General features: G+C 43.2%; 1 protein-coding gene and 1 long non-coding RNA gene across 4 annotated transcripts in view; both read left to right on the top strand.

Annotated features, from left to right (window-relative positions):
- The first annotated feature begins 270 nt into the window (after window positions 1–270).
- The window catches only part of iqsec2b (IQ motif and Sec7 domain ArfGEF 2b), a 43,702-nt gene continuing 17,474 nt past the window's right edge, over window positions 271–26,498 (top strand). For 2 of the 3 annotated variants that reach the window (XM_033628694.2, XM_078169834.1), the window contains exon 1: window positions 271–2,129. In XM_033628694.2, the coding sequence (XP_033484585.2) occupies window positions 1,660–2,129 (470 nt within the window). In that variant the 5' untranslated portion in view covers window positions 271–1,659. Of the gene's footprint in view, window positions 2,130–23,420; window positions 23,566–26,498 lie in introns of those variants that run through there. The other variant, XM_078169833.1, reaches the window with a different exon arrangement.
- On the top strand, window positions 17,928–23,209 carry LOC144464135 (uncharacterized). The gene is made up of 2 exons (XR_013491928.1): window positions 17,928–19,629; window positions 20,292–23,209. It is a non-coding gene; the product is annotated as an uncharacterized LOC144464135 (long non-coding RNA).

Genomic DNA, 26,498 nt, shown 5'->3' on the forward strand with positions numbered 1-26,498 from the left:
TTTGTGAATTTAATTTCTGTGAAAGATGCTATATCAAATACATTTATCTATTATATTTATTTAGGGTTTTTGGAAACTTTTTCTTTTTTTACTTTTTGAAGGCTTTTATTGTTTAAAAATGTACACTGCATCTCAGTAATGCTCAATAATAAAATCTTCATTTATTCATCCATTCATTCACTATTTGGCTTTTCATTAATCTTTTCCTGCACGTGCATTGATTTGTTACACACCTGCATTCAACACTGTACAACACTTACGCAGTTACTCTTTTATTTTGAAACTCTCAACCGGAAGTCCGGTGTGATTGACGCTTCCTTCACAGTGATGCGCTCAGAGGAAAAGCCGCACGCATCGCTGCAGTTCAGACGCTCGAGGAGCGAAACCTCTGCGTGTTTCTGCGCCACCGCAAAGAAGATTTACCGCCACACTCCCGCATGGATTACCGAGCTGCCGCCGCCGGAACTCGCCTCAGATAAGTAGGAAATAACTCAACCTGTCCGTTTGAACCGATTCCAGATCAGCGCCGAGAGCAGCACATCACCAAAGTACAATTCACAGGTTTGACACAGCCGACTGAGACTTTGGGGCTGTTGATAATATTCCTTACAGGTGTAGCTCCTGTAGAGGGGACAAGTTGTATCTCCGGCGTGTATGAATCGTGACGTGGGAATAAACAGCATTATTGTTGGATGCAAAAGCCCAGAGCCACGCGCACTTTGGGAACTAATCTGAATGTGAAGCAGTAGGATGTAGTTGTGTCTTAGCAGAGGGGAGGATCTGGACCCGCAGCATGAACTTAGTGAACCACCTCTGCTTACTTTCTGTGCCATAAAGACACATGAAGCCATGGGTTGAAAGCGACCATGATAGACTGCGGGGATACTCAACGTGGGAGGGAGCAGAATTTTCTGTGTTATGTAATGATTGACAGTGTCTGATAATTAGTGGGAGATCTCACACAGCATCACCCCCCCATCACCCCTATCCCCCCTTCCCCTGAATGTCGAGGAACCTAAAAAGTGTTAGTGTATCTGAGGTGTTTTTAATGAACTACAAGCTGCTCTTGCAGTTAATGAGCAGGATGTCACAGGTCAGTGGATAATTTAATATTCTGCTTATTCCTCTGTTTGTAGTTTTGCTCATGGAGCCATTAAAGAGAGTTTATTACTGATCTTTGATCAGCCTCATTTAGACAAGACTTACCTCTGTTCCCCCTCCATCCAGTCAGTCTGTTTTAATATGCTTTATGAGTTAATATTCATCATCATGGCCCAAACTATCGACTCGCTTCATGCTGATTCGGCATGCTCTTTTAAAATGACTGTGACAACAGGAGAAGAGACAATCAGCAACTTCATTTTGAACTTTTATTCTCAGCGCTGTGATATTTTTAACAGCCACTAAGATGCTATAATGCTCGTTTTCACCCTCAGATTTGGGGATATGTAGTCATCCTGCGATCTCAACCTTTTAATCTCTGTGACTTCCTGTTTCTGAGCATCTGAAGCCATCAGTTAATCTTCACTAGAGCCTTCCTCGGTCCCTCCCTCCCCCCCACTCATCAGGGCTGGTGGGGGGGGTGGATCTCGGCCCCACGGGGTCGAAACTGTGGCGGTGGCTGGCGGTGGTCATACCCCCAGAGGCAGGGCTCCCGCCATGGAGACCAGCCCAGAGAGCCCAAACCGGGCCGTGGAGTACCTCCTGGAGCTCAACAACATCATTGAGAGCCAGGCCAAGCTCCTGGAGACCCAGCGGCGGCGCATCGAGGAGCTGGAGGGCCAGCTGGACCGGGTCAGCCAAGAGAACCAGGACCTGAGGCAGGACCGCAGCCCACGGACGCCTGGTTCAGACACTCCTGAGCAGAACCACAACCACAGCCAGCCTCTGTCCCTCCCCATCCATCATGCCAGTGTCGGTGGCGTCAGTGGTGGTGGCAGTGGGAATGGTAGCACCGCAACGGCTCAGGCGACAGCTGCATCAACCTCGACTCCAGGGCCCAGCAGGGAGAGGAGGGGCCACACCAGGCTGACCCGAGGTCTCTCCTGTGGCTCCTCCACCACCGAGCGAGACCGGCTTGAGCGCACCGACAGCACAGACACCAACGCCAGCTCCACCCTACGGAGAAAGTAAGTAACACAGAAGCTTCTGTGCATCGTTTCATTGCTGTTCTGTTGCTAGGGCAACAACTTGGATCCTTGTTTACTTCCTGTCAGCATTAACAAACACTCCAACAGGAACTGCACCTGGACCCATTTAGAATTTTCATGTTCTCAAGCTTGAAACTGGTTTGATCTTCCACCAGTGAATGGCGGCTTCATGTCATGATACAGTGATCTCGTCCAGGTTGCTGTGAATCGTAGCGATGACCACAGTGTGCGTAACATCCAGTGTGTGAAAGAACATTTACTGTATATGCTAAGCCCACGTAATGACAGGCTGTATGGAGCCACAGCCTTTCTAGTCATCAGAGATAATCCTCACAGTAATGGGTCTAAACCTAAGAAGGGATTTTTTTAATACACCGCCGTGAGGAAATATGCAGGAGGATTATAAGTGGAGTGATAAGTGCTCAAGGTGTCCATTTCATCACGCTCTGTGTGTGTGTGTGTGTTAGTGCCTGCAGAGGGTTTGATTTGTGTGTTATGATCACAGTCTATTTTCCGAGGTGCGGAGGAGTTGCATCGTAGTATGCTGAGGAAAACTGGAGTCCAGGCAGGAGGGTTATGGGTCTGAACTCTCTGGACCAGCGGAGCCCTTCTGTATGAAAAATCCGCCCACCGTTTGCTAAAAGTGTGTGTTTCTTTTTCCTCTTCACTCTGAACTGTAGAGGCTCGTTGGCTTTGAAGAGATCTTTTTTTTTTACCCCCCCCAACTCAAGGCTGACCTGAAGTTAGAGTGCTGCAAACACAGATTTGGCAAACAGCAAGTGCATCTGTCCTCGCTTTTACTTAACCACGCACACACACACATACGCACACACACGCACAGAGTTGGCTTTTGTTCTGGAAGCATTAAGCTTTGTGAGTAGGCAGCAATTCATGTGCAAAAGTACACAGTGAAATATATTGTTGCAGTCTTAGTGACAGAAACCATTTGGTCCTTGTGCATATGATAACATTTCTTTACAGCAGGGATACTCAACCTGCTTCGCCTGGGGGCCACTTTCACAAAATATCAGGAGGCCAGGGGCCAGTCGCAGCAGCTCGGCTCAGGTCACGTGTATGCAGGGATGGTTTTAGGATTTAAGGACATTCTGGGCTTGGCCTGTGCCTCTGTCGGAGGGTTCAGGGGACCTTTTCCTGGCATTTTATTTTGATGAACAAGCTCTGTTATAATAATTAGGGATGCACCAATTGTGAAATTGTTGGCTGATACAGTTATATATTCGCCCTTTTGTCCCAGGGAAACAAAAGTTCATTCAGTCCTTTTTTACACTGAGCAGAAATTCACTCACACTTGTGTTTGAAAGCACCTTTAAAATGACCTTCTTTCACATGAAAACATTTCTAAATAACTGCTTCAAATGCTCTTTTGCTATTTATATAATATCATAATTCCTTCTCTAATAATTATTTGATATTGGTGTAAAAACATCAAAAATTTCTCCTTCAAACAGCTGTGTTTGTTCAAGTTTCTCACCAAAAACTACATTTTACAAGCTCACATTGAACACATCAAGAGAATGTTATATTGTACCTTTGCCCAAGACTCCTTTTTACAGAAGAGCTCTTGAATGCACCACAGTGCAACCTCTGTTAGCTGTTAGTTCTGGCCAGCGGCTGCTATCAGCTAACGTTAACTAGCCCTTTTCCTACTGATTTCAACATGAATACGAATTTGTTGTTCACAGTGCAGCATTGTAACTACACCAGCCCAAGGATAATGGCCATGCATCATACAGATGTCTTTTTGAGTTTTATTTCCATCCCTCAATCCTCCGCAGATACTGTGAAAACTACAAAAATACAAAAACATACAAATCTTGTAATTACTTTGAGTGTTTTTCAACAAATGTCCAGTATTTAGATGTGCCCAACAATAGTCTCTCATGTGCATTTTCTGATAGACAGGTCCCAAAACATTAGCACAGCAACAGAAGACATATTCAACTGTCCAAACAGGCCACTTAAACAAATATTATGATCAGATACAAATCAAATAAAGGTGCAAAATGACAATTACCATGTGCGCCTCTTGAACAATGCAGAATACTATTATTCTGGGGCCGGTATGTACTTCCTGTCCAACCATGGTGGCTCTCTGCTCTGTAGCCATGCTGGCGCTTGTTGCTGCCGCACTGCCTCGGCCCATAATGCAACAGGTACGACCTCCGAACTCTAGTCATGTGATCGAAAAAAACAATACGTTTTTCTTTTAACTTAACGATATCTTTAAAGGTGGTATGTGTTTAATCATTTTAAATTGACCCTTCGCTAAGCCCTGCCCCCCTTAGTTACTGTTGCTACGTCCATCAAGCTTTCGCTCCTATCATAAGAAATATGGAATTTTCAGTGATATCAGTGAGAAATATTCCAAAGGAAATAACATCAAATTTCTGGAAAAACTGTTCGGAGATATCAGAGAGAAGCCGACAGAAAGGTCTTCAGTATGCATTTGAGAGCTACATTCACAATATCATCTGCTGGCAGAGTATAAACCACGAGAACATTAAAATAGAGGGAAAAGCTCACCAGTCGCAATGCAAGTGTTAGGCACCCCACGTCTTGACACTTTATGTGAAGGATAAATATACAGGAACAAAGAATGTTCTTGTACAGTAGGTTAAGTTAATTAATGTTACTAGTATTTCTTTTGCTCAAATAGCCTACTACACAGTGACTCGACTTAAAGGCGTTGTATGTAAGAATGTGGCCAAAACGGTGACTGCACTCAAATTCAAAATACTGCTGCGAGTCGTGTCCGCCCCCCCCCCACCCCTACAGATTCGAGGTTGCTGGACAGCAGCACGCTGGAGACTGATTTGTTTGCCCACGGACGGCTGCCGTGGCAGGGCCGTGTCGCCGCGTCCGTGATCTTCGGTTTTCCAGCGGACCATTCGAGCAAGTCCGGCTTCTCTGCTGCTAACGCTGCTGCCGGGATACAGCGGAGGAGCCAGCTGCTAATGCTATGTACCGGGACACTGCTAATGCTGCTTGCCGTGCTGCTGTAGCTCAGTCGTAACTGTAACTGATGCTGAGACTCTACTGACTGCGTGACTGGTAGACGGCGGTGGCGCAACAGGCCAAAACACAAATTCAAAACATAAACATGATTTGCAGACTGTAAAATATTTTTTTAAATGCGAATATTCTGGCTGTACTATTGTTGTCGGTGAGATCAGTATGTTATATGAACATTATTCCTTAGTCTCTGTGACATATTAGGAGGATTTTATGACTGTTTGCTTTAGATTTCTTACATATAGCTCCTTTAAAGTTTAAACATAAGTAACTTACTATTAATATTGAGACGTCTTTGTTTTCTAATTTTATCTAAACTAGCACACAAAGCTAGCGTTAGCTAACGTTAGTTAGCATCTTAAATCTCTCCTTGGGTCTTGGGCTTGGGGTAGGGGAAAAATCCAACACTACCTTCGACACTTTTTGGGTATCAGACTTGCAGGTACTGTATGCACACCGCTTCAGCATATTAGCTTCAGCTGAAAGCCTGACAGACCTCTTGGTTGCTACGCACGGTTGCTAACGTAGGATTGGACAGTGAGTGTTTAAGGGAGAGGCTTAGCGAAGGGTCAATTAAAGTTATCTTTTTAACTTCCCATTTCTTACGTTTTTAATCAGTTTAATGAGAATGACTTTAAAGGTTAATGAAATTATGACAGAAAATGAGTTTACTGCATCCTTTCGTCTCAAAGTTGTCCTGGGGAAGATCTCTGTTCATCACAAACATGTTTTCTAGCATCCACGCCATTAGTCTTGAGTCCTGCTTTTTAGTCTGCTTAAAATTGATGTGGCACAACAGAAAAACAGGAAAACATCGGCCATTATCATCGTTGAATGTCATCTTATTTGCAGATGACAGTGGCAGTTAACAAAGTGAACATCGGCTGACACTGATGTTCAACAGATAGATTGGTGCGTCCCTAATATTGATGCTTTTTTTATGTATTCTGGTGCCTTATTTATATTAAAAGTACAAAAACAATCAATTTATTGTCATTGTGAATTAGACAATGTTTGGGGGGCCACCAGACACCTTATCAGGGCCAGGTTTGGCCCACGGGCTGTAAGTTGAGTATCACTGCTCTACATGCAATCATCCCAGCAATTATTACTGGGTTTCGCTCACTATCTGTTTTCTTACAGTCCCAATCCTCTTGTCAGCGATTGATTCAGACTGTGACCAAATCCCTTATCGATCCCAGTCCTCTGCTGTCTGCCTCTCTGGCCCCCTCCCATCATCTCTGGGGGTGACTTAGTCATTGCACAGAAGCACATATTAGGTATTTATGTAGGTGTTAAATGCAGCAATGAATTGTAAATGTAGATCTTGCCGATCCTCCCTTGTTAATGGCCTGTGGCGGCTCTGGCTGACTTTGGATCCAGGCTCAGGCAAGCGTATCATATGAAGTGTCACATTTAATAAAGAGTCACCCGCACAGCAGAGCCATATTGTCCCTGTCTGGCTGTGACTCAGCCCGACTCGAAACTGGCCCATTAGCTCAGGTCAGCGACGAAACCCTCTCCTCTGATTATAGATCATAAACAAACATGGATTCTTTCATCGCCGGCACCCGTGACTCTCTAAATATGGCTCAGATCAGGTTAAGGGACAGAAGGGAGATGTGGGAGAGAGACAGGGAGAGGAAAGAGATGACAAGGGGGAGGAAAGTGAGTGAGCGACCTTACTCAGTGTGCTTCAGTCTAAAAGAGAAAAGGTGGTACACACACACTGATTTGCCATCTGTCAACAGGGTGTGTAAGAGCGGGAGGAGGAGAGGAGAGGAGAGGGGAGGAGAGGAGAAGGGGAGTCCGGGCCAGGGAAGGCAAAGCTGAGAGAGCTTGCCTTTGTTTTGTCCAATTAGTTTTTGTTCCTCCAGCGGGAGTCCTCATCTCTCTCTCTGTTCCTCACATAACCCTCAATTTTGATTTTGAACAAAGAAACCGAATAAGAAACTCAATAAACTGTCCCCATTTTTTTTACCCGTGCATGCAGCAACTGCATCAAAACAAAGCCCTCTCCTCTTCTTTCTCCCAGCGGCACACCATAAAACAGCTGTCCCGAATGCTACCTTCATTTTTCCTTTCTGTTAATGGCAGTGTGAAACAATGTGAGTCGGAGGCCTTAAAGGCAAGGAGATTTTTGACGTCAAGTCCCTCCTCTAAGAAGCAGCAGGGTTGAGGGTATTGCCAGAGCTCACTGTGAGTGCGGCAGATGTTTTTTTTTTCTTTGCTGTTGTTGTTATTTTTGGAGAGGTCATGCAAGTGGATGAGTCTGTGTGAGTGTGAGAGCGAGTGTGTCTTTATGTAATGTATGTGCTGGTCCAAAAAAAATGTGTGAAAGAGGGTGGGAAGTACACGCAGAGTGCATGAGAGATTAATTAGTGTGACCAGAGTATAATTACAACTGGCCCAGGGGTGATAATTACTGCTGTGCATATATATGTGTGTCTTTTTTTTTGTTTTGCAAGTGTGTTCATGTGCACCGTATCACCTGGGATGTCCATTATTAGACAGCTAATGTGACCCCGCAGTCTGCCATACAGGCTGCCTTGTTACGATGATGTGACAGTCCTCGCTGCATGGGCGAGAGATTGTGTCCTTCATTATGTGCCGTGTACATGCAGCTGTCCTCATATGATGAGAGGCAGGGGCAGCCAGAGGTCTTGGCGACAGCCCCGGCAGTGCCGATACTCAGAGCGGCATTATTATATAACGACAAAAATAAAGAGGAGCCGAGCTATCTTATTCTCTTCTTCACTTCCCTCTCATTGTCACAACGGGAGTGTTCATAAGCTCCAAAGAACCCTGTGAAGGTGCTTGTGTCTCCGCTCTGCTCCATCGACCCCCCTCCATCCCTCCATCCATCTCCCTCTCCACGCAGGGCATTGTGGGCATTGTGCTCCACTCTCCCTGACATTAATTCTGTTTGGGGAATATGGAGTTTTGTTTCACAAAGAGCCTAATTTGCTAATTTTGTGTGGCTCCACCACCCATAACCCTCATCCCCTTTACAACCCCCACTCCACTCCCTCACCCTCTTTCTCCCTGTCTCTCCCTTTCTAACTCTCTCTCACATACCCACGTACACACACTCACTCTCTCCCCCTCGCTGTTTCTGTTTCCCACTGCTGCAGATATGACTCAGAGAAGCTGCAGAAATTACTTTTGTGCTATTCTCTATCTCTTCCCCTCGCTCTTATTCCTGCTATCAACTGAAGCACACTCATTGTTCCAGATTAGTTCGGCTGCATCTCCTTTCTTCATAAGGAGCTCGTGGTACGTGGTAATTCTGACCAGCATCTTTACCTCCCATAGTAGCAAAGATGCAACTTGGAGAAATGAACCAGCCCCAGGCTATTGTGTGGGTAAGCTCAGCTGTACTGACCTGCTCCAAACAGTCTGTGTGATGTGATGGGAGGTAATCTATTCTCTCTGGACTCACCACCACTTTCTAGAAGGGATAGAGCACTGTTTTTCTCAAGCACCCAATCTCACTCTCCTTTTTATATATTGTCTATTTCAGGATACGTTGTGAATTAAACAATGTTTAATTCTGGCCAGGATTAGAATATCGCTAACGGTGCTAATGATTACTGTGATGCAGCGTAGCTTGACGTAAATTTAAATGATGGATGTGTGTGTGTGGGAGGCAAGTGTACGTGGGTGGTGTTTTTTTGCCTTCTCCTCGCCACGAGTGCACTGAGTGCTCATGGCTTCATACTGTGTGTGCAAATATATAAAAAAAAATGTTTTTCATTTGTATTTAGTCATATGTTACTCAGGATTTATGAGGATACACATTTTTAAGTGGCCCAATAAAAAGTTCCCACAGTAGACTGACTAATGGCCTCGGCTCTCTGTGCAGTTGGTCGTATTCATCACAGTGAGGCACTCAGATTTCACACTTAATGCAGAAACTCTGTTTTTTGTTAACATGCATATTACATGTAAAAGCAGAGGGATTCAAAGGCTTTAGAGTTGGATTTAATATGTTTCAGCGCTGCCACGTTTCATCTATTTTCAACCGTTTCTTGGCAGCATATACGGCCTTGTAGAGTTTCATTGCACAGACGACTATGTGGCGACAGAAGCAGCGGATATATCGCGTCAGCAGACAAACAGACGGACTGTGTGAGAACAAATACTCCTGGGAGATTGTTCAGTTTACCATCTACAGTAGGAACTTTAAGGAATACTGCGCCCACAAAATGATCATTTGTATATCAATTACTCACCCTGTGCTATGATGAATGCATCAAGACAAATTGGTTCTTCTCGCTTACCTCCACAACGGGCGAAGAATCCAAAAACAGACGAAAAATGACCTCCTAGCTAAGCCCCGCCTCTTTGTTGTTAGCCGCTGACGGTCTGTCAAGCTGTCAGAGTGAGCATCGAGCCCACACTGCCACTAACTGCACTTCCTGAAGAAATAGTATTTATATCTAGGATGTCAATCTGACTCAGCAGCGAGAACAAGCTAAAAATATGAAGACAGAATCTAATTGAAACAGAAGACAGTGAAATTAAGGAACGATGTTCTTGCAAAGCAGGGTAGCGCTTAATTTATTGCTACGATCATCAAAAACAAAGCAGAATGTGTATACAGTCAGTATAGCTTCAGTAGCCTAGCTAGCGTAGCACAGAGGTGCTAACTTAGCTCCGTACACTTCTTCCTAACTGGATGCGATACAAACCAGCGAACATCAGGTTGTTTCTGTTTTCCAATGAAGATCTCCTAACCTGCTCCACGCGTCAGCGACGTGTCTCTTGCTTGAAAGATTGCTCGACCTGGCTCTATTTTGGCAAAGCAAGCGAGTTGTTGCTCAGGGCTCAATTGGCTCCCTGAATGTTGTCGTTGCTTGTAGTTTGTCTGGACTTTTTTTTTTGCGTGGCTGGTGTGGCAAAGCCTGCGCCGTAGCCCATGCACGTGGTCTACGCCATTGTTAGCAATTATACTTGTGCGGTGGTGTGTCTGTGTCTGTGTTACACCTCCAAAACACTAGTTGGCTACGGGGGTTTCTGTGAAGTGCTGTAAAGTTTAGTTGATTCAAAACACACATTAAACACACATTAAACATGGCCAGTGACAATTTCAAAAACAAAAGTACACAAATCAGCTTCACTATAACTCACAGCATTCAGAGACAAAGCATTTGTCTTTTGCTGGAAACATTTTCCCCACAAATACAACATGCTAATGTTTTTAGCACAAGCCTATGGCACTTTGCATTGTTAGCCTAGCAGCTAGTGGACTTCTTTCTACTCATATGAAGCCAGGGGCAAAAGCAACATTTAACAAAGGTAACGTTATAAAATTCAGCTATATTACAACTCACAAGGTTCACTGACAAAACAACTGTCTTGTACTAAACACGTTTTCCAAACAAATATAACATGCTAATGTTATTAACGTCTAAGGCATTTTACATTGTATAAATTAGCCTAGCGACGAGTAGGGATTTCCTCTACCAATATGAAGCCAGGATAAATCACTCCCAAGACTTTAAATCCTATTTTGTGGAGGCTTTATTGTCTTCACAATTTGTTGTTTCTTATCTCTGAAATTTAAGTAAATAAAAGTTTCGTTTCCACTGAGGGAAATGGTTTCAGCTTACAAAAATAGACAGGAGGTTTGCGTCGGTGCATCGCGTACTGGGGAGGTGAAGGTTAGGCTACGGCTCAGGCTGTATGCCAACGCAGAGCCTACAGCATAGGTATGAGTGTCGACACAGAAGTATAAATTCCACCTTAACGAGAGGTCAGTTCTTGATGAACTGAAGCAAAGGAGGACAGCTATAACAACAAAACTATATCAAGATATCTGCTCAAAACTCTTACACAACTCGTGCAGTATATTAGAGTCTCATTTATTCAGTTGTTTGGTCAGTATGTCCCAAACACATGCACTTTTGCTGAAATATTACTATTTAAAACACTTTGCATGAACAGTGTCATGCATGGACGAGAAGCGTGCTTAGGCAAGCGAGTGCGCTTGAACTGTGCTTAATGGCATATATGAGCAGAGTTTATTCATTTGAAATAGTTAGCAGAAATGCTAACTATATGAGACTTGGATATACTGCACGAGTTGTGTGAGAGTTTGTAAACTGATGTTTAGATATAGTTTTGCTGGTGTTAAACGCTGTCCTCCTTTACTTGAATTCATCAAGAATTTTCTCTGTTTTTGGATTCTTCATTCACCAAGAAGGCATTGTTAGAAAACAATCAGTTGTAGGAACAAAATTAATCATTACCATATAAAGAAGTAGTACTCTGCTTCCTTGTGTGTTTAAGGCTTCATTGTACCTGAAGTAAACTGTGTCCTTGGGGAGATTTTATTTGTGTATGAAAAGCTTTCTTTGTAGCTGTTCTCATGGCAGCTATCAGTTAACTGGAGGCCTCGTTTTGCTCTACACTTCAGGTTTTCATTATATTATGACTTCATTATATTATGATTATGTGACTGAATCTGTGACTCTTTGTCAGACCTACTGAGGACACACCAGGTGTCGGAGCTCTGACCTTTCAGCTAAAACGGATTGACTCTGTTATAACTCTTATTATTCTGTAACACAGAGTGAATAATTGATATTTAAATTATGTTTTGTGGGTGAAATTTTCCTTTAACAGTCTCAAGCTGCAAACTGTTATACCCCTAGACACATGACCTCGCCTTACATACCTGCCTTCTTGATACCATCGATATCATCACATCTTGAAATAGTAAGGAGAGAAGTGAATAGATAGCTGTGATGTAAAGTTTTTCACAGGAAGTGAAATGTTCTTGGACCGGGAGCGCAGTGAGAGATATAGTTGCTGTGGAAACTGTTAAGCTGTCCTCGAGGCACTTACAATATTGCATTTCCATCCTCCCTCCACCTCCAATTACCTCACCTATCCAGGGGTGGGAGGGGCGGAGGAGGAGGGGAGAGAGGGCAGCTAAATATCCAAATCATGACCCCCCCCCCCCCGCGATCCTAAGCTTTGTTTTAAATGTCAGCTGTGCACAGATAACAGTGTCCGAACAACAGCCGTGGTAAATTAGCGCAGAGATTAGCGGTCTTGCTTTGTCATTAGCGAGCAGGGCAGAGCGCTGAGCCTTCTCTCCATTCATCAGTGTGGTAAACATCACTGTGCATCTAATCATGCATCATACCCCCCACCCTCAAAACCCCCCCCTCCTCCTCCTCCCTGGTGTAGTATGTGCAGGTTTCCACATCACATCGCTCCCTCTGGCATGTCAACATCTGATCGACACAGGTGCATTTCTATATCCCTCTCCCAGCTGTTACTATTTACTTTATTGGTTGTCTTTCCGGTTCAAATGCAGATAAGTGGCACTTTTGAGGCGGGATGTTTGTCAAACACTCATGCACACGTTCTGTGGAGCAGAATAGGGAGACTGGTTACCGTGGGAACGCTGTGAGCTCTTCTGTGAAGAACTCTGTGGGCGAGAGACACAGAATAGAGAGATGGAGAGAAGTGAAGAGAAGAGAGGGTAGGAGTGGGAGCAGGAGCAGGGTGAAAGACAGAAACAGGATTGAATGACGGCTTGATGGGGATGGATGAGACATATTGAAGATAGATGAGCGCTGCGACGTTTTATTTATCATGCGTCTCATTGAAAAGTTGGGATGTGGCTCCTCTGGCCGGCAACCGCTGACAATTAGTGACGCTTTATGACCGAGATCTGTTTCACACTTTGCAGAATATCCCTCCGGTGATCTGCAGGGATATCGTTTCCTTGAATTACTCCCTCTGTGTCTCCCACATCACATTTGAACGAAGCCTAATTGTTCTCCATTGGATGAATCATATCCAGTGAAAATCAAACACACACCTATTCACACATGTGCACGCAAACTCACAGGGCACAGCAGGCGCCTGGTGTGCGTAGTTGAGTCGTATAACTGTAACTGTGCCCCTCCTTGTCAGTGCTTTCGCCTGGCACTCAACGCCAAACGCCCACACAGGCAGTCCGCACTGTTGCCAAGCAGCAGGAGACTCAAGCTCACAGTGGAAAGTGGGAGAGGGGGGGTTGGATGTGGAAGAGCTGGTGGAAGGGGAGATGGGGTGGTGGGGTGTATGAAAACATACTTAACTTTAGGCTACAACGCAGCATGTGTGGTTATCAAACGTCTCTGTTTGTCAGCAGGAGTCAGGCGGGTCACATGCTGGAGGTGGGATGACGCAGTGCGCTCCCACACTCTTATTTCATAGACAATGGCAAAAAGAAACAAAAAAAAACAATGGTGAAAGCACAGTTTGAAGTGGGTCGCACCATGGTGGAATTGGACCGAGATTTTTAAACTAAACCCCCAGAAAAGCCACATGGATGTAAATAAAAGTGCTCTCTGATAGAACAGTTGTTGTGGCGTGGAACTGCACAGAAAAAGTCTGCCACGACAGGGCAGGTGATGTCTTCCTGTGATCGCAGCATGTGAGCCTTTGCTCCCATTCTCCTCGCTCATCTATACATAGACTCACCTACGCGCTGACACCCCCATGCCACCGCGCAGGTTTGAGGAAACACTGATTCCAGAAACACCATCACTCCACATCCTGTTTCCATTTCACATCCCTCCTCCCCTCTCGGTCCTTCTTCCCTCCATCCCTCCTCTCTTGATTATTTTCACCCTTGCCCTCCTCCGTATTCAACCTCTCCCACTCTCACGTAGCTCGCTCTCCTCCCACTCTTCTTCCTGCCTCCAGCCTCTGTCAACTCGCTGCTTTAAATACACGCCACCTCACATTCTCACAATGTACCACTTTTTCTTTTAGCCTTCCTGTGTCCTCTCTGCACAATAACATCACAAATGTCTTTCGACCTGTTGTTGATTCATATTTGGATCTCTAATCTTTATCGTCTTTTGATTCTACGTGTGCCTGGTAATGACAGAGAGAGATAGATGTACACATACTAATAGTGTGTGTGGGTAGTATGTGTTTTTTGTTTTTCTATGGAGGTGTAGAAGAAGGAGGAGGGCGATTGGGGCATTGTCTGTTTTTTTTTTTTTATGGCACTGAGGGATTCAGGCATAACTGCTCATGAAGCAGAAATCAGATCCTAGATGAGCCTGTCAACACTCGCCACACTGGGGGATGCTCTAACAGGAGGCATTAGTTACTGCTGGTAAAATACAAATCTTGGCAGTGCAAGACCGCACAGTGTGTACGAGCATGACTCAGGCTCACGTAACAGCACCTCTGCCTCTCTTCACATCTCCATCCAAAGCTGAGCGGGTCATTGGGTTCAGTTGTTTTGGAATATTTAGTCCCTCTGTGTGAAAGAGACCTAATACAGAACAAATTAACAACACGCAGGTCACCCACATCTTGTCAGGATAATCAACAATATATTAATCAGTGCTGGTAATTAAGCCTGAAACTCGTCCTCTCAAGGCTCCGGCTTGTAACCTCTGTGTAATCTTTATAAATAGGAACGAACAAGGTGCTCCTGTTCCAGTTAAAATAGCCACTGACAGCTTATTCTCATTTAATTGGAACTTTTTATCATTTGCGCTAAGCAAACGAGCACTCCGCCTACATGATTACATCCTTAAACACTCTCATTTTTACCACTCTGTGTTTAGAAACCCCTGAACTCTTGCCAGCAGCCCTGTTCACTGTACCAGACTACTTTGACCCTGCCAACATTCAAAAGGCAAGAGTCACTTTTAAATCCTGTCAAACATGGATTGTGTTTCAGTTTACCTGATCAGTAGGATTAAAGGATAAGGCTGGTGATACTCTGTGCTTTTGTTCTTTTTAACAAATCCCTTGAAAAGGTCAAAACCAACAGTGCGTTATTCTTTCTCTCAGTATTTTCAGCTTCGCTGTCTGTGGCTCTCAGGTCTGAGCCCAGCTGTTGATACAGGAGAGGAATCTTAAAACCTGTAATAACTGATTTCTTTCAGCCACTTGGGGGCAGCTAAAACAAGCTGTACGCAAAACACTGACATTTCAGTACCCTTTAAAGGGGACCTATTATGCTCCTTTAAATGATCATACATGTTTTTTGAGGTTTCAATTGGAACATGTTTACATGCTTTAGTGGTCAAAAAACACTTTTTTTCCTTAAGTGTCTGTACAGGAATACGTGTATTCACCCTCTGTCTGAAACAGTCCGTTTTGGCGTCTGTCTCTTTAAGGCCCCCTCCCAAAAAAGCCCAGCCTGCTCTGATCGGTTCAGCGTTTCCGGGTCTTCCATATCTCTGCATCTGTTCATCATCATTGCCACTTGGGGAAGTGACTGTTACTGAAAATAGAAGCACTTACTACCCTGAAAAATAGCCAGTGAAAGCTTAGAAACCTAGTATTCACACCTGGACATGTTCCAGCAGAAATATAATCTGAAATCTGTGAGAAATTAACAACATCAGCAACCAAGATTACATGTTTCCATGACGTTAGCATGTAGCTACATGTAGCAGTGTACTTGCAGCTGATGAATGACTGTAACAGAGAATAGCAGCACTTTCTACTGTAAAAAAAACACAAATAAAAACTTCTTAACCAAAATCCTTACAACTGGATATGTTCCAGTAGGATTATGATCCAATAATGGGGAGAAATAAACAACCTCTACAATCAGTATTACACGTTTCCTGGATATTAGCATAACAGTTCTCAGCGGGCCAAAGAAATCACAACCCAAACCAAACCGACCTGGCTTTCAATTTGAGTCCTGAACCCGGTGAGTCTGAGATCATCACATAAAATGCTGAGCCCAAGCCCGACCAAGCGTGACCCCTCCAAAAAGCACTAGTCGGCTTCTAACGCCCGGGACACGCGAGCCATGTGGCGGCACAAGCCATGCATGTCTAGCAGGAAATTGAGCATCTTGGTGGATCACCGATCACCGGTCAGTCAACGCACATTTACGGCCCAAGTCCTGTCCACAAATTTGCAAACCCTAGGATGATGAAGAAATAACCTGCCCTACTCTTCCTATGATTAGCTAGTACTAGTTGCCGTCATAGGTTGGATTGATTAGGTGTAGGCAACAGGAGTGGGGTTTGTTAAGGTTTGCGTAAGAATGTAAGGGTAAACCAATCAGAGGCAGAGTAGGGCAGGCCATTCCTTCACCATCCTATGATACCCAAATTTGCACCTGGTCCAGCCCGTCAGGCTTTTTGGGACCTGTCAAGTTCTGGTTGAGATTGAGAACTCTATTAGCATGTAGCTACATGTAGCAGTGTACTTGCGGCCGGGCACTGACGGTAACAAAGTATAGCAGTACTTTCTACCATTAAAAATCACTAATAAATGCTTGTAAACCAAAATATTCACAACTGGACATGTTCCAGCAGGAATGTGATCAGAAACTGGGGAGAAATTGACAACATTGCCAACCAAGATTACACGTTTACCTAAAGTTAGCATTAGGCTACATGTAGCAGTGAAGGCTATGTAATATAAACAGTTGCAGTAGCGTGCCTGGAGCTGTGAAAAGAAATTTGTTAAGAGCTCAAGGCAGCTTGTCTGGAAAGTAGAAAAATGTTGGAAATAGAGTATTATAAAGGTTTGACTGAGGTTTTTGCTCACAGGGATTACTTTTACATACATTTACCTCATTATTAGAAGCTTTTGCCACATATAGTATAAACATCCGACGTATCATATATATATATATGACAGAAAATAAATAAAAACATATTAGGTCTCCTTTTTTCTTGAAAACAGCTGCCTGCTGCAAATGAACGACACTACGAGAGTGATGAGAGTGAACCAAAACAGTAAAGTTGTGGGCCAAACAGCTGAACAATGAGCTGAGAATCAATTTAAAGCTCAGTAAAGCCAAAGGAAGCGGCAGATTTGAGCAATGATGTGCTGTAAGTTCATCATGACGAGCGACCCCTTTCATCTTGTAACATTGTTTTCATATTGTTGTCTCATACGTAGTTATTATGAAGACATTGTTTACAGCCACTTCAAGTACATCATTTAAATTTTATAAAAGGCTCAGTAATTTCCTTAAACAGCTGGGCACTGTAGTCGTTAGCAGATGTTACCAAACAGGAGGAAAACTGTATTTATTTTAATACTGTATTGAGGACTGTTTTCATCTGCATGTTTAGTGAGTATTTACGTCAGCAGGAGGGTGTATGTGGGTTTGAATCAAAAATAAACCACGGTGTCCATTTTCATGCTAATGAAGCAACATGTTACCCAGTGCAGCAGTGTGGCTAATTGTTGGGCTTTTAATAGTTGCTGGACAACAATGGAGCTCTGTGGCACTGACGAAAGATGAGCTGCTTGAGACTTTGACGACACAGACAAGAGTTTTTATTAAAGCTGCAATAAAGAGTTGATTAATTGATTAGTCAAAGGACAGAGAATTAATTGGCAACTGTTTTGATCATCATCATCGTTTCAGGCTTCTTAAGTGTGAAAATGTGGTGCTTTGTCATAAAAAACTGAATAACTTTGGATTTTTGGACTGTTGGTTGTATCAGTTGTATGTAACAGATACCATTTAAAGATGTCACTGTGAGCATTTTGTTGACAACTTCTCTGTGTTTTTAGCCACGAGCCAGATTTTTCACCACACCTCTTGGAACCCTTGACCTCGTAGGTAGAAAATAATAGGTTAGCTAGTACTGTTAGCCTGACAGTGGTGCGTCCATGTACAGAGTTGAAATATAAAAGACAGTTGCACTCAGGCACATTTACTCACCTGACCGAAAACAAGATGGCCGTTGTTTCAGTCGTGAATGCAATGCACAATACACAAAATAGTTATAGTCAGCGGCTTGCATTTAATGTTAGTAATGTTAGGAGGTGTGGAGGACGAGGTTAGATTGTGTTTACACCGGGCGAATTAGTCAAGTTGTGTGAGAATCACTTGTCTCTGTTTTGTATGGATCACATGTAACATGAGTTTTAATTTCCTGATGATAACCTGCTGCCTGCAGGTTCGTCCAGCTCCTTCATGTAGTCAGTTTGTGCAGGCACTTCCATCCTTCGTCTGACTTTCACTCATCATAATTGGGTTCACAAGAGAGAGCGGGTCGTCCACTAATTGGAAGATTGGTGGTTCAGTCCCTGGCTCCTCCAGTCCACATGTTGAAGCATCCTTGGGCAAGATACTTCACCTCAAATTGCTCGGTGTGTGAGTGTGTTAAAGCTGAGTAGCAGGCGACATCCTGTACGGTAGCTTCGGGACCAGTGTATGAAATGTGTCTGTGAATGTGACATGTTGCGTTCAAGTGCTTGGTCAGAAGACTAGAGTGGAGCTATACAAGCGCAGGTCCATTTTCCATAATAGTCACCTGATAGCAAACAAGCTATTGACAAAAAGAAAAATCTAGAATATCACCAAACTTATCCTTTAACAGAATTGCTTGTAGCTACAAATAAAATAAATCTATACATGTATTAATCCATCAATCTAGTAAAATTAGGTTTCTGTGATACAACTGTTGTTTTTTGAGTGTATAACACATTCTGAATTTCATCTTGGTTGCCTCGTCTCCCACAGCTGGCTATAAAACAAGCTGGTTAGCTGCTTAAGTGTTGCAGCATCTCACTTCCCTTTCTCGCTCTCTTTGCTGAATTTGTCTCCGAGTGTTTCCATGCTAAAATGACAGGGACTGCGTGTCCTTGACAGCAGCTGGCCCCAGTGAGAAACCAGCCATTTACATGCTAATCTCAACCACTGCTCACTCTTCAGCTGCTCACTCACAATCTGCAGATGGAACATCTCTAATTCCTGCCAGAGTACAGGGGCAGCAGAGAGGCTTTTGTGTGATATGTGCACTTCTGCATGCATTACAGAAAGTGGTTTCACATTTTCATACAGGATGATCCACAGAAGAACCCCGCAGTAGACCAGTATAGAGCTTTATATAATCCGCCAGAGTGGTTGGAAGTTTCTCGCACAAAGCTCTCGTTTAACAACTCTGTTTGGAGTATTTTTAGGCATTTCTTTTTAAACTCCTACATTAAGACACCTGTAAACTTGATTTTGAGGAAAACATGCAGTGTTTGTGATGCGGCGTCTCTGGAAGACGTTAGTCACCTTGCTGTCGTCAGAGTCTGTCACACATCTACCTCTCTTTTAAATGTGCCATTCATCGTACTACCATTGACGCTGTATGATTTGTCACTATCGATGTGCAGCTTCAGATCAATGCTCTCCCTTTCTCTCTCTATCCCTCTCTTGGTCCGTCTCGCTTTCTGCTTTGCCGCTGACTGTATGTGTGTCTGTTTCTCTGCTTTCTCCATGTCTCCATGTGTGTGTCGTCCGTCTCTGGTCCTTCCTGTCAAGTGTCCGGCCGCTGTCTTTCTCAGGGCAGCCCATCTCGGCTCCCACCACTCCCACGGCGGCGGGCAGCACTGCCTATGCCGCTCTGTTCCCCACCAGTCTGACCGTTCACAGCTTCGTCAGTCTCCATCAGTACTGCTGCCCCTCCACTGACCAAAGCTTACAGCGGGAGGACAGGTAAGGGCCGCAGCAGGGCCAGAGTACAGTGAGTACGGCACAGTAAGATTAAGAAAACAAAACCCTTAAACCTTCATAAGACGCCTTGCAAGTCACCTGCAACACAGTCACCATCACTTTCTTTACATTTCATCCTCGTCTGCCTGCTCCCCCCACCCTCTCTTAATCCCTAGCGCCTGTGCGTCAGTCTCCTACCACTCCCAGGTGTGACTAATAGCTGGAGTTAGGCCCCTCTACCAGCTTGAAAAACACAGCTCCTTCACCGCGAGCGAGACGATAGCAGTCATCTTCAATAAGCTATGGGACCGAGGTGGACTGAGTCACAAGTGAACCTGGCGAATTATCGTCCTCTTTTCTCTCCTCCTTCCCCTCATTTATCCTCCACCTGACGCTGCTCTCAGACACATCAGTGCATGATGCACCAACACTGCCATCTAATGGCTTCACACAGCTGTGATGTGCACACACTCAGAGTATGCTAAACACCATTTTTAACCAAAAGAATGCACTCACCCTGCTTTAAGCTTTTCTAGTTCCCACCTGTTTGCTTTCTTTGTTTGTGTCTCATGCTGTTTTTCCACTCTCTCTCTCTCTCTGTCTTGTCTGTCTGCCTTCCCTGTGCTTCGTTCCGTGTTTTGACTCGTCCCGTGTTGCTTTCCAAGAGAGGAGGGTGAGGATGAGGGTGCCCATCAGTTCTGTTGTTCTGCCTCAGGCTGCAGCAGCCCCTCCTCTCGCTGAGCTGAGGTGTGACCGACCGCGCAACGACTCACTTGCCCATTTACCTGTGAAAAGACTATCACAGTTTATGCTGCCAGAAAAACGGAGACCTCACTGTGTACCAAAAAGGCAAACTCTTGCTGCATTTTAGCAGGAACAAAAATAGGAATGCATGCAACTTATAGTCTCTGTGACAGTTCTGTTTCTGTGCTGTTGTTGATTTCTTCATGTATCATACTGTTTGTGCATTTTAAGGAATCTTGATGTTGTCTTCTCTTTGTATTCTTTGCTATTCATTTCTTTTCTTGGAGCCATAACAAGCTGTCAGAACACATCACCATCGTCTGCTCATTACTGTCACACTCATGCTTATCTTGGATCCACTAGTTGAGTCATGTCAGTTCGGATGTGCTCAGTCAGTAGTCACCATTTGTTATCTGTGCAAATAGCTTTAAATTCCTGTCACCAACCATTATGCAATGTCGGAGAGGCTAGCTTCCTATGTGATGTAAAGACATTAATTGTATGCAGTTTGTTTAAACCCAACACATCTGATCATCACTGTCTCATCTACTATGTTTATTCATGAGGATATTTATCTTGGTTTAGTACTGAGCAAAATAAAGTTCTCTAGTTCCTGAAGACACGTCAGCTCTGTCTTTTAAAATGTCCGAAGGTGAAATATTTGTTGCTGTAATTGCTCTGTGTTCTCTCAGTCATGCTGGAATGTTGCTTGTACACACCCACCTCACTCATGTTCACCACAAACACAATGTGCTTGTCCACAGGCAAATATTAATCATAGAAACTATATTTTCAGCTCTGTATTGATTATATGGTGCTCACAGTCCTTGAATGATAATGCTCTTCCCCTGCAGAAAACACAGTATGTTCTCCATCAATGTTGGTAACCTGATTAGCAGTGTTGGAATGTTCCATTTATATAATTAAATTACAAAATAATGTAATTGTAATCTGTTATAGTTACTGAGAAACAAATATGGATTAAATTGCAATTACTAATCAAAAATAATGGTGATTACAAGATATGAATAGATTACTGAAGGTGCCTACTGGGCACAGGCCCAGAGGCATTTACCTGAGAAATATTACTTGGAGAGACACAAAAATACCACAAAGTGATGCAAAACAGCTGCAAAGACACACAAATATACTTGCAACTGTAAAAAGGAGTAAAATAACTACAAAGAGACTCAAGATACTGCTAAGAGACACACAATAACTACAAAGAGATGCAAAATGACTGCTGACAGATATAAAACAACTACAAAGAGACTCAATGACTGCTAAGAGACACAAAACAACTACAAAGAGAAGTAAAACAACTACAAAAAGAGACACAAAACAACTACAGGGAGACACAAAATGACTGCTGACGGATACAAAACAACTACAAAGAGACTCAATGACTGCTAAGAGTCAGAACAACTACAAAGAGACACAAAATGAGCACAAACACCACAAAACAACTACAGAGACTCAAAATGACTGCTAAGAGACAAAAAACAACTACAAAGAGAAGTAAAACAACTACAAAGAGACACAAAATGACTACAAGCAGATACAAAACAACTACAAAGAGACTCAAAATGACTACAAACAGATACAAAACAACTACAAAGGGACTCAAAATGAGCACAAATGCCACAAAACAACTACAGAGACTCAAAATGACTGCTAAGAGACACAAAACAACTACAAAGAGAAGTAAAACAACTACAAAGAGACACAGAATGACTGCAAAGAGACAAAACAACTACAGAGAGACACAAAATGACTGCAAAGAGACACAAAACAACTACAGAGAGACACAAAATGACTGCTAAGAGACACAAGACAACTTCAAAGAGCTGCAAAACAACTACAAAAAGAGACTCAACCATCACAAAGTCTGTGTCCTGTTCCTGTGTAGGGGGGGGGGGGGGGCGGCTTTTGCATGCCTGTGCCCAGGGGCTCAGCTCAGTGTCTCATAACCAGCCCATGCTTAATAAATATTTTTTCAGTAAAAAGCTCATTTGTAAAATTCAACATTTATTCTGTTGCATTGCAACTTTTCACAATTCAGAAATGCAATGTCATATTTCCAGACAGCATGGCTCAGCAAAGCCCTTGAGACAAATGTATGTATTTACATTTTTTGACTTTTCAGCTTTATCGCCCAGTTTAAAACATTTGTCAGAAAAGTAATCAAAAAATAAGTGAATTTAATAAGTTACACTACTTTAACTAACTAGTAATCTGTAACCCATTCTGTTTCCAAAGTGACCTTCCAACACTGCTAATCAGCATGTTGCTATAGTTGGTGGAAACCTGACACGTGTGGAAGAAAACCAACTTTGTTTTTAGCTTCAAGTTGCACAATTTTCTAAATGAACACAGGAGTGTGTGTGTAATCTTTAACTTAAAGGAAAATCTCAAATATTTTTGTAGTTGTTTCTCAGGACCTTTATTATCTGTGTATACTGTAAAATGAGCTACTGAACCACAGAGAGCATCAGTTATACATCTGGAGTTCATGATACTTGCATATTACAGATAATTCAACATTTTTCACACATTATATTTTCCATCTTTACAAAAAACAGGCAGGTTTCCTCCTGGTTGATTTCATCCACACTGCTTATGTCTCATATTCCGACTTAAATCTGTGTCGTCCATCTCAGCTGCTTTAACACACTATGTGTCACCATGTGTCTTTGCTTTCACCTGCATTCATGTTGACAGCACAGACATCAAGGTCAACCACTGATGTGTCACGGTACAGTGGAATATCAAAAAAAGAAAACACCAAACATTTCCTATATTTCTCCTTTCTTTTTTTTCAATAAACGAATGCACTTATTCTTTGTGTCTCTTCGTCTCTTCCTGTCGTTGCTGTGACGTGTTTTTTTGTTGTTGTGTAATAATTAAAGTGACTGTGCATGTGTCTGTGATCCGGCGCAGGGAGGAGGAGGAGGAGGGTGGAGGGAAAAAGCTGGGCAGGGTGAGGGAAGTTCACAGCTGTCAAAAGACTGTCAAGAATGTAGCCTGTACAGCTTTGCAGGGCGAGCAAGAGCCAGTGTGAGAGTGTATGTGTGTGTGTGTGTGTGTGTGTGTGTGAAAGAGAGCAAAACAGAAAGGGAGAGCTCAAGAGAGGGTGTGCTTGTTATTACTCTGCTCCAGTTAGTATGGGACCTTTCTCTTGACAGTAGCAGCATGGTAAGAACTTTTCCTCCACTTTTATTTCACTTGTAGAATTGTCACAAAAGGAGCTTTTAGTTTGGCACCAGTGAGACATGATGTTATTGTAGCACCGGTTTGTACGGTGGCCCACGCTGCAGTGATGTAGCGGCTGTGACATGTGGTTTGTGCTGTAGATCACCAGTCTGTGTGCCGTGCGTAGGTAAAAATGAAACTGAATCATCACAGACAAACAGCAAAAGAACCTTTTTAATACAAAAGATTAACAGTGTTGACATGAAAGAAAGAAATGCTTTGGGAAGACGCATATATAGAAGTAGAGGTGCCTGTGTGACGGAGCGTGCATGCCGTTCAGATGACAGGTTACATACCTTTCAAAGCCTGAGTAATCTGCCACACTGTCATGGGTGTCACTCAGATGCATGCACACAGCGTACAGAAGTGGAGCAAATAACATAATTGCTTCTTGAAACTTGTTTGTCATGTCAGTTCGGACACCTATTAGGAGGATTTGTCAACTACAGTGCAGGTCTGAAGTGAATCGGACAAAAAATGTCCAACTCATGCACCCAGAAGCGCCTCCAATCATCTCACTAGAACACTGAGAAAAGAGAAGTAATTTTCTATCTGAAGTTTATGTTACAATGTGTGCCCGTCTGTATATACAAGACTTATCTCTTCATTCTCTCTGCTTCATGTGCCAGAGATTATCTGATAAGTTTGTGCTTACAAAACACTGCCAATTTCCAGCCACATCATCCTGCAGCCGTGCAAACAATGCAGCAGCACGAGGCTCTTCTATCTCTTCGTTCACTACTTGGATTCAACATGAAGTGGCATCCTCTGTGGACAGAAACACAGAGCCTGTCTGAGCTTTGAACTGCAGGATCTGGGTCACAGAAAGAAGTGAACAGTGTGTGTGTGTGTGTGTGTGTGTGTGTGTGTGTTGGTAAACTCACAGCTTGAGACAGCGAAGTGGCAGAAGAGTGTTGGCGGTGGAGGAATGCTCCGATGTGACCCATGAATGATTTGATTGTTTCCTTTCAGTTTGGCCGTTTGAAAGTATAATATCACGTGTGATGAGGAGAATACAGATTGTTCCAGTGGTAGATTTATTTTTTATGATGAAAGCGATAATAATACTGTGTTTTTTTAATCAGTTTAAGTCCTGATATTGATGGTAAATATTACTGCAACACCAGAGTTGTTAGCTGAAATCTTGCTGTTGGTCCTTCTGTTGCTTTTTATCATTCATCACTCACATTGGCAATGGCGGATCTTCCTGTAGGCCACGTAGGCAGTGGCCTAAAGGGCCAAAATACCCCTCCCACCAGATGCAGATCCAAAGACCACATGCTAACGGTTGGCCTGTAGCAGGGGTACCACTTCCAGTCCATCTAGTTCTTCAGTGAGTGATCATCACAGTCAGAACTTGCTAGAGATTTCTGGGTTTGGTGGAGTGGAGTGTATTTGGAGAGCATTAGTGTAAAGGCCCAGACACATCCACCTGACATCAAAGAACTAGTGGCAATGACAGCAACTGTTACGTCACGTCATGTCACCTGTGTCTCAGCCAAAGTTGCACTTGAACACATGTCAAAGCCTACAGCCAACAGCCAACTAGCATGTATGTTATGCATTAGCATGAGAGGAAGTAACTCTCCATAGCAGCAGGTGGCGATAGTTTGTATTTGTCATTCAAAAAGGGCAACCAGAAGACCAACAGGGTGGATTCAAGATGCTAGTTAGCCAGTTAGCACATTACCAACACAACCTGATGTTGAAAGAACAAATTATATTTACCATGCGCTAGCGAACTATAACACAAACAATTACGAACCATTTGTACTAAAGAGCTCAGTGGCTAAAAAAAAAATCTTATCACATATAACATGTTTGTTTGGATGTACTGCCCTCTTGACTTTAGCTGATTGTTTACTTTCCTCACTAATGTTTCTCCTCTGGTGCACTGAGCTGAACTGCCAATCAGAGTGATTACACACCCTGATGGGCTCTGATGTCTCTAACACAGATTTAACATGCTGAATCGGCCGCAAAAAAGCCGACAGGGACCGGCTAGTGTCAATTTGTGTTGTGATGATTTATCATTAGCTCTCATGGGAGGGGCCTTGCACAAGGTGCCGAATGTGTTAGGGGTCCGGCACTCACCCACCCCACCACCTCTTGTATGTAGAAGCAAGACACAGGCTTTGTGGTTTTGCCTGTTTTTGTGTTGCATCACTTTGTCATTGTTACGCTTTTTTTTTTTTTTTTTTGTGGTTTTGTGTCTCTCTAGAGCAGGGTTCAGCAACCTTATCAAAAGAGCCATTTTCGGCCAATAAAGTTATAAGTCTGTCTGGAGCCGCAAAACATATTTGTGCCTTATAGTGCTGGCAACACAGCCTATTTAATCTACATTAGCCTATAAACATTCCTAATAGGCCTAAATGAGCATTCATTAATATGTTTTACGACAAAGTAGCTTCTCTGCTGTGGGCTGTTTGTGATTATTTGGTACTTAAACTTTGCAGTATTAATGGTGACAGCAAACAAATCTGTCCACTCACGATGAAATTTCTTTATTTTCCTCCATTTTCCATTTTATTTTAGACATTTTCTTTTTCAAATTTGGAATCAATAGCTAGCCTTGCTAAGGAAACTCAAACTTAGCCATTGCTATTGAGATTCAGCAAATTTTAGAATAAGGCATTGGGCCGTAGACGTATGAGGCACATAACTGAGGAGATAAAACATTTTTTATACACCATATAGGCTGCACATTTATACAATCGAAAATGTAAGAATAACTTTAGACTACAGCGATGTTAAATGAAAAATCAAATATTGAAAAATAATTGTTATATAATTAATAACCGCAGATTGCTTACCCATCCTCTAGGATCATTATGTGTCTGTTTTGGTTGTTTTGTGTCTCTGTGTGGTCATTTTGA

Source organism: Epinephelus lanceolatus, chromosome 8 (assembly GCF_041903045.1).
Source record: "Epinephelus lanceolatus isolate andai-2023 chromosome 8, ASM4190304v1, whole genome shotgun sequence".
In the NCBI taxonomy this organism is placed as follows: Eukaryota; Metazoa; Chordata; class Actinopteri; order Perciformes; family Serranidae; genus Epinephelus; species Epinephelus lanceolatus.